Source organism: Mastomys coucha, unplaced genomic scaffold (genome assembly GCF_008632895.1).
Source record: "Mastomys coucha isolate ucsf_1 unplaced genomic scaffold, UCSF_Mcou_1 pScaffold20, whole genome shotgun sequence".
Classification (NCBI taxonomy): Eukaryota; Metazoa; Chordata; class Mammalia; order Rodentia; family Muridae; genus Mastomys; species Mastomys coucha.
Window position 1 is genome coordinate 5,094,190 of NW_022196903.1, and position 9,471 is coordinate 5,103,660.

The 9,471-nt window shown below is 40.6% G+C and overlaps 1 protein-coding gene across 5 annotated transcripts in view; it reads right to left on the reverse strand.

Moving 5' to 3' along the window:
• Positions 1 to 9,471, reverse strand: part of Ica1 (islet cell autoantigen 1) — a 144,344-nt gene that overhangs the window by 38,211 nt on the left and 96,662 nt on the right. For all 5 annotated transcript variants that reach the window (XM_031381173.1, XM_031381174.1, XM_031381170.1 and 2 more), the window contains exons 7-8: positions 4,471 to 4,596; positions 2,637 to 2,735 (exon numbers count right to left, since the gene is read on the reverse strand). In XM_031381173.1, coding sequence (XP_031237033.1) covers positions 2,637 to 2,735; positions 4,471 to 4,596 — 225 coding nt within the window. The remainder of the gene's footprint in view (positions 1 to 2,636; positions 2,736 to 4,470; positions 4,597 to 9,471) is intronic.

Here is a 9,471-nt window from a genome sequence, read left to right on the forward strand (position 1 = left end):
TTTGTTAGGTGAAGCTTCATTTGAAGTTCCAGGAGCATGAGGTACAGCCTCATACTTTTGCTATAAGAGAATCTTCCTATCGAACAGGACACGCCGAGTGTTTAACACATTAATTATCATCCTTCATCAAGCATAAAACTAATAGTCAGGAAATACAGCTGCAATGGCACAATTACCAATACACTCAGAATACACCCTGAAGGAAAGAAAACAAATGGCCCGCTTTTCATTAGCAGAGCCTGGCAATCTTCTCCTAAGACAATGTTTTCTTTCCAGTCAGGATCCCAAAAGGCATCGTAAGGGGCCATTTGCTTACGTCAACCTGGAGGACAAATTAATTGTGAAACATTTATTTAAATTTCCAAATATCCATTATCAATAGAGAAGGGCCTTCTAAAATTATAGGTTTGAAAATTTGTTGGATGACATCAGAATTTGTATAACTACAGGCCATGTGCTTTTAAAAGGCTATTAGTACAAGAGTTCTAGATATTCAAACAGTATCATCATACTTAAACAGGGCACACAGGGAGCTAATGGGTTTCATCTTCATGTTTCCTGGCATACAATTTATGATACACAAGTGAATCTATCTATAAAAACATAATGACCTGTGTATAACAAGATCCTATTATGTCCAATGAGAGTCCACATAATTATCTATTTTGAATTTCTAATATGTCATCCCTGGAAGCCTAGATCAGCATCATTCCGTAGGCTAAAGAAAAAAAAAAACAGCTTATTTGATGGGCTTGTGGACACTTACTCTTAATTTGACTGTCATACCATCATACTTTAAGAGATATATTTATCCTACAAGATTGTATTACAAATAAGCTATACATTATTATTTAAACTATAACCTAAGGGAGGGTGAAGGTAATTATGTCTTAAATCACAATTGTCAAATTTTCACTAAATTTTTTGCCTAGTAGTCCTCTAACATTTTCTTCAGGGTGGACAGGAGGGCACATATCTTGGAGTCATAGTTTCCTCAGCCCAGGAGGACAGAGATACACGCCTGTGGTACTTTAATGTCATTTATATGCAATAAACTCTAACATGAGTTTTCTTAAATTATATTTGAGGAAGAAGAGATTTCATTGACTTCCTGGCCAATTTATGTGTCACAAGACCTTTGGTTACTGGATGCAAATTCAAACATGTGGGCAGGTTAGCAGTATGGTATTTTTCTAGTATGTGCGAGGTCCTAGGTTCAGTCCTTAATACTACGAAAATGAAAATGAAAGACCAACAGTAACAACAGAACAGTTACAATATCCATGAAGTACAATGTGGAAAGAAAAGTTGATCTGCTCAGGCCAGGGAAAGAATGGTAGGTAGCACGAACTGTAATTTTAACTAATTTTCCTTGGTTGGGAGGGATACTTCCTAAGTTGCTGAAAACATCAGTAAATCACGGGGAAGAAATGCAGCTGCTTCCAACAGTAAGACTGCCAGTGTGATGAGGGCTGCTTGCTGACTGTGCAGACATTTGGCCGAATGACAGACATACAGGAGGCGTAAGAAATAAAAAGCCTTCCTCTCCTAGTCCCTTCGTATAGTTGACAGAGCAAAACAGTATACATTCAGGGTGTGTTCACCATGCAGTACGTCAGTGACCACCAACCACTGAGCAAGATAGGGGCTGTGTGGACCAACTCTATGGCTAGGCATCCTTCCTGGAGTCAGTTTGGGCACAGCCCAGGGCAAGTGGACACTCCTGGGTCCCTTTCGAGACCTTCCCTCAGGCAACATCTTTGAAGGTTTCTATCTCAATATTTTTGTAGATTTTTAGGTGACATAAACATTTAAAATCAGAGATGCATTTTACAGCAAAGGGGGGAGGTTATTGTTTTGATGTTTCATTAGCTATGTGGACTTATAAATTTCCTTAAAAATTAGGAATGAATAATTTCAAGGTTTAGTTTGCTAGCTCTTCCTGATAGTTTTCTTTAAAAGACACATCCCAACAACAAGGTGCTCATTGTTCTCTTCCATCATTCTTAAAAGTCCTTCTGGAATGACAATCACTTTCTTATCTTGATGTGCATTCATCTCTGGTAGCCATGGGGCAGACAAGTTCCAAATCAGCTTCAATACTGAGAATCAGATACTGCACACAAACGCCCTTTGAGTCAAAGGTCCTTGAGTTTAATGTAGCTCTTTCAATTAGCAGGAAAATTCCAATCTTATGTTGGAGGTGCCTTTAGAATAATTTCTTATATATATATATATATATATATATATATATATATATATATATATATAATAAAGGAGGAAAGAAACAGATCTTCTCAGATCTGCATGTTCAGAATGAATAGTTAAAAGTAGGGATGGAACTCAGTGGTAAACTGTCTAACATGTTTAAAGGCCTGAATTCCATCTCAGGTAATGGAAAAACAAAACTAAACTAAACTACACAAAAAGTAATTAGTTACTTGTTCTTGAGCAATCTTGTCTTCAACAACGGCAGATGAATATGGATTATCATGATATATAGTGAAAGGCTGGGTCAGAGATATAGTTCTCTCTGACAGGGGTCTAGGAGTAGTGATACTGCCATGGGTTTGGTTTACAACACAAATAAAACTGGCTTTTCACAAGATTTCCTAGTGAGTCTCTGGCTTTCATACCTTTAATGTTGTGAATTCATATGGTTGATAGCCTTTGAAGCTCTCATGGATGGCTGCCATGGTGTGAGAAGTTTTCTCCCAAAAGTGGAGTAGAGTGGTCTGTAAAGAAAGATGGTAAAGTCATTAATGTCTTGAATGCCCACTTCTGATCTGGGTCCCCAAAGAAATGATCTATAGCTTTCTTTTTTTTTTTTCACAATTTTTTATTAGATATTTTCCTTATTTACATTTCAAATGTTCTCCTCTTTCCTGGTTTCCCCTCTGAAAAAAAATCCCTATTCCCTCCCCCTTTACTCTCCTGCTTCCTGGCCCTAGCATTCCCCTACACTGGGCATAGAGCCTTCACAGGACCAGGGCCTCTCCTCCCATTGATGACCGACTAGGCCATCCTCTGCTACATATGTAGCTGGAGTCCCGAGTCCCACCATGTGTACTCTCTGGTTGGTGGTTTAGTCCCTGGGAGCTCTGGGGGTACTGGTTAGTTAATATTGTTGTTCCTCCTATGGGGCTGCAAACCCCCTTCAGTTCCTTGGGTCCTTTTTCTAGCTCCTTCATTGGAGACCCTGTGTTCAGTCCAATGGATGGCTGTGAGCCTCTACTTCTGTATTAGTCTGGCACTAGTAAAGCCTCTCAGGAGACAGCTATATCAGACTCCTCTCAGCCAGCACTTGCAGGCATCCACAATAGTGTCTGGGTTTGGTGATTGTATATAGGAAGGATTCCCAGGTGGGGCAGTTTCTGGATTGTCCTTTCTTCAGTCTCTGCTCCACACTTTGTATCCACACTTTGTTCATCCTTCTTCTGGAGTTTCCTATGGTTTGTGAATTGTATCTTAGGTATTTCGAGATTCTATAGCTTTCTAAGTCATCTCAAAGCTGACTTGGTCTCATCTCTGTACCTCCCTTTATTCCCATGGTTTACTTAGATCTTGTCACATCATCCAACTAAACTTCTCCCAACGTTTAGATTGCACCCACCACCTGGACCCTCACCTTGCCATCTTCTTTGCCCCATTCAGTCCATTCTCCAAATCCAGGGCTATTCAATCATCTCATTTTATAATGATTTGATTTCTCCTAAATTTCACTGGCAATATTTTTTGAGGGTGATAGTGGTGGTGACACAGAGTTTCACGCTGTGGGCCTGGATGACCTGGAACTTGTTTTGTAGACCAGACTAGTCTTGAACCCAGAGATCCACCTCTGTCTGCTTCTTGGGTACTAGGATCAAAGGCTTGTGCCACCATGGTCCTCTTATTGGCATTCTTAAAAATATTTTTCTGTGTAGAATACCTTTTCTAGAGGTTTGGGACATATAGTAAAAATTGACAGCCTCCAGGTTTCTTCCTAAACTTAGAACTCTCTGAGTTCAAGCAGCCAGGCTATAGTAATTTACACATTCCCAGCAACTCCCAGCATCTGGTACTTCACATTCAGTTGGCATCAACAGCACTGAGGATAGACACAGGGATACCCTGAAGGATGGCAATACTAAGAGGGACGAAACCAAGTGTCCTGAATAAGCATCACATCCTAAGACATGTAGGGTATAGTGCTAATAGGGTCTAGATTATGATCTGGAAAGACACAAAGAATGGCACTCAAGGCAGAAAGGACTCACAGAACAAATGCAGGAAAATAGAAAACCCCACCATGTATATGGCACATAGTCATGACTGTACTGTTGATTAAACTACAGAGCCTTAAAAAGCAGAAGTGAGGGTGCATTCAGAACCCATGATACCCAGGGCATACTTTCCATTCAAACACACAATTTCCCATTGTCTAAGCCTCTGGCTAGACTCTGTTTATCAAGACAAATATCTCTTTGTTACCTGGTATGTTGCTAGCATGTGAGATAAGAGGTTACATCTGCTTGCTCCAAGAAGATCCACCTTTTGACACACATCCATCTTCAACTTGTCAAAGTTCTTTTTCGCAAGGCGAACTTGTGTCTGTACCTACAAGAGGGAAGGCAGTCAAATCTCCATGACGTTAAAATGTGCAGGTGAGGAAAGACCAGTGAAGGCTTTCTCTGTCTTATATAAGAAAGCATCATTACATATTCCAGATGAATGAGCAGATCTGACATCCATTCTTCCTTTCCAAAAGACTCAGGCAAGAATTGTGATAAGTATACTTTTGTAACAGACTTACTATATAAATTATATGCTTTGCAGAAGGAGATTAATAACTCTGTCTCCTCCTGGCAATTACAAGCTGGTCACGGTGACGGTTGGAGACACACACATCCTGAAGAAGATGCTTTGTTCCAGAGTTTTCCAGTCTCTGAGTCCCCACACAGTCCTCACTTGGCTTTTCCTAACATTAACATCTTGTGTAACATTTGCTAAAATGCAAACACTATCATTGACACAATCCTATATACTGATTTCTTTATTTTCTTGAGGTTTCTTTCATTTTTTCTTTCTACTAACATAATTCTACTGTTTCAGGAGCCAACTGAGGGTTTATATCAAAGAATTTTTCCACAGCCTAAAACATTCCTACTGATAAATCTTCAATTTTTATTACTGAGTGATGAATACCAGTGAAACTCCAACCACCCATGAACCACACTGTAATTCAGGGAAGGAGTGATGGCCAGGAAAGTTCTGCACATGTTAACTCTATAGCTTATGTTGTAAGAAAGTGGAGTGTTCAAATGTAGAGGGTTAGGGACATGGCTGAGTCAGCGAAGTGCTTGAATAGCATTTTTGAGGCCCGGAATTCCATTCCCAGCACTCTAGAAGCTGGCTGTAGGAGCAGACTCCTGTGAGTCCAGCAATCTGGAGACAAGGCAGAAGGACTGGAAATTTCAGATCACCTTTGGCCATACAGCAAGATTGAGGCCAGCCTCAGTTACATGAGATGTTGTCTAGATATATATACACACACGCGCACACACAAACATGACTTCAACATACACACATATAAGTTAAAAAAACATAAAGTCAAATTTTCCCCTTCTTCTAATCCAAGGTGCCACTATATAATATTCTAGATGGGGAAAGCCAGACACTTAGAAAAAAAAAAAAAGAACAACATTTTACTGAGCTTTTTTTTTTTTTTTTTTTTTTTTTTTTTTTTTTTTTTTTGATGTATAAAAATCTATACACACTTAATGTGCTCTACTTGATAATTTCAAATGTTATTTCAAAACCCTCTTGTATCAAAGAAACTAGGCAGATGAGTATGCTGAAGTAGTGTATGCTTTTTCATCATTATATACCAGGCAGCGTAGAGTAGCCAGGTACAAGCCACATACGAAACACATATTTGTTGATGGGATGCTTCCCATGCCATTTTAAAAAGTCCATAATTAAAGCCTTTAAAATAGCTTTAAAAGTAGTGATTTGGGGGGGCTGGTCAGTTGGCTCAGTGGATAAGGACAGATGCTACCAAGCCGGATAACATGAGTTCAATTCCTTGATCCCACATAGTGGAAGAAGAGAATTGACTTAGGGTAGGGCTGGCTCTCTGACTTAATAACTATGCTACTATGCTCCTTTAAGCATCTTCCCCTACTGCCTGGAAAATCAAGAAGCTGAAAACTACACAGAAATACAAGCTTCACTATGGGATTGAAGGCAACTGGAAAATGCTGAGGTTAAACATTTAACATACCGATTGAATGAATACTTAGGAGGATAGAGGATGTATGAATAGTGTGTATAGTGGACACACATTTTCTAGGGATTCTTCTCAATTCCCTATCTACCATGCTGAGAGACCAGCAGACAGTACTTATTAGCTCCTCTCAGCCTGACCACACTGTGAGCACAAACACCCTGGAGACTGATTATTCATTATTGCAGAATGAAGACTAATAATCACCCCCTGGGAGCTCTAACTGTAAGAAGTGAGTGAAATATCACTAATGCTCTGCCTTCCTCTGTGAAGAGAAAGGAGATGCAAAAGAGAGCATGGGCTGCTGGGGGCCAGGAAAGAAGAGGAAATCCAGATGGGCAGAATTTTAGCAGCTGAGATTTCTGTTGTAGATCACCAAGGGTCAGGATACTCGCCTAGAAGGGCGTTTTCAACTAGGGCCCTGAAAATTATTTGTCCTCAGCCTTTTCCTTTGAAAGGGTAAGGGTCAGGTTTGGGGCCTGAGCTTTTGTGCATGCACTCATTCAATACTAGTTTACAGAGCACATTATGAGTCCAGTCCTATGTTATGTATGGCAGAGGCTATCTGTAAAGTACTAACACATCTAATGCATAGTCACTAAATGTGTACGAAAGGGTGCACTGTTATGAGCATGCTAAGCTTCTAAGGAGTTGAGAGAAATTGGCAATTACGTCACAATGAGAGGAGAGTGAGAATGAGTCCTGAGAGCACAGACAAGGGATGATGAAATGCTGCTGGGGTAGGGGGTCACTGGAAAGTGATGACATTATTACGAGTGGGAGGTGGTGTCATTGTAGTCCCAAGGACTGTCCTTCCTGCATTCTCTTATACTTTGCCCTGTGACTTTGTAGTTTCCCCCATCTCTGAAATCACGCTTGACAATGTGACTTGGTGTTGGCCAATGAGAGGCTAACAGATATAAGAAGACTGGAAACCTGAAAGAGGGAATGTCAGCCTGTATCCACCTTCCCTCTCTCTCAGATTGGCCTGCTGGAAGGTGTGAGTCATGTGACATGATGAGACTTAAGGAGGCGAGCTCAGTCATTAGTAACAGAACCTGCCCTACCCTGTAGCCGACTACTAAACATTATGTAAGTAGTTTCGATGCCAGAAACACCCTGTTAACACTAGATTGGTAAGCAATAAAAAGATGCCAATTATTGGAAGTCTTTGAATGCTATGATGGTTTTATTTCATGGGCTGATTATAACAACAGATTATTGAGGCAAACAATCAGAAAACAGGCAATGAGGGGTTCTGGGAGGAGCCAATGCCATCACAAATCTAAGGTATGTAAAAGAATGCCTTCCTTATATGAAAGTTCAGCTTTTTTTCTAACAAGATGCAAATGAGATATTTTTCCCCTTGGGTACAAATTTTGATTTTTTTCCTTTATAGGCTTATTTACTCATAGGAAGTGAGGGCTTGTGTCCTTCACTCAGAACATAAACCTTAGGAATTCAAACAGTTTGAGACGCTCCTTAGATGATTTTGAAGGGTAATTTTAGAAATGGAGGAGATGTCCATCGGATCGTGACCCAGTGAGTTCTGTGAAGCCATATGCTTTGTATGTCGACAGTGATTATTAAAGCACTTAACTCGCTGCTGAGCTCCCAAATGTTGTGCCCTTTCCATTCCAAACAAAGAGGAGGCTATAGTGTTGGGCATTTGGAATTCAGAACAATTTGTTTAATAGTTTGTGTCCCAGGTCTGCTCTCTAAGACACACTCAGCCCAGCCAAGGACAAAACTCGAAGGGACACAGCAGAGCACAGACCACCACTGTGCAGCAATTTCACATGCTTCCAGATGCACTTGAGCGGACATGTTTTGATTATTATTCCTCTCCATCCCATAAAAATTATTCAATTACATAAACATCTTGAGGAGCCCCTGTGGTTTTCAAGGCTCTTTAAAATTATTTTACTCAAATAAATGTGCCCTTCGTTTATTTCTTTATTTTGTTTCTATTACTCCACCTTTCTCTTCTTCTTTCCCAAACTTTAGGAAGTGAGCCTGCATATTAGACCCTCTTTAGTCTGTGTTTTGTATTCCGCAGGCCACAGAAATTCAATTTACCTGAGGAAGCAGCCACCTCTCCACCGCCAAAACTACAAGGCATGGCTCTGTGTTCATTCCTCCTACTGTGAAATTCTACCTCTTAGCCCCCAACTTGAACTAGCCAGGGTAAAGGCAAGGGATTCATCCTTAGCTCACACTGGCCTTGCTACTCAATGGGGGAAGGTCTTCATATTACTCCACAACTAAGTAATTGGAGTATACCTTTGTTGTTTCCTAAGTGTTTAATTTCCTTTAAAAACAAAAGAAAAAAATTCCACTCTGACTTTTAGATTCTTTTTTTATTTTTCAGGTGGTAACTCTGAGACACACACACACACACACACACACACACACACACACACACACACATCCATTCTTTAGGCAGATATTGAGTACCATATCAGGTGCTGGTAGTGGTAGGCACAAAGAGAAGTTGAGTGGGGATTTTTTTTTTTTATTATTATTAGCGAATGCCTAACAACAGATTAGAAGAGGGGTTCAGAACAAAGTCCAAACCAGCCTACAGCAGTGACTTATCAAAGCATTTGACTTGAAGGAAGTCAATGGTGGTCAAGCTACACTAAAGGGACTGAGCATGGCTATCTGCCAAAAGTAGTCCAGCTGCCAGAGGGGAGTATAAAAGGCCCAAAGAAAGAGGCAATAGAATCAATGTCCTAGAATTGATCAAGAGTGGACTAGCACAGCTGTGCTGCTGAGAACATGTAGAAAGGTGCTATGAGATAAGGCAGAAGGTCAGATTATATCCTGGAGGGCAGACTTTTATTTTAATTTTGACCTAGGCACAGTAGAAAAACCTTGGAGGCTTCCAACGATGAAGGAGAAAGGACTCTTACTTTCTGTGTGGAAAGATCGATTGCTGCAGTGGACAGATAAGCAGGAGGAGAGAAATCAAGGTGGATATAGATAGACTGAAAGTCAAAGGAATGATGGCAGTGGTTTTAGACTAGTGTATTGATGCTGTGGATACAGGAAAGAATGTGCTGACCCAGGAGATACTCAGGAGACAAAAGAGGCCTTGAGGAGAGAACACATTTCAAATGTTATTCCCTTTCCCGGTTCCCCCATCCCCATCCCCCCGAAACCTATCCTCCCTCCCCCTGCATCTACGATGGTGTTCCTCCACC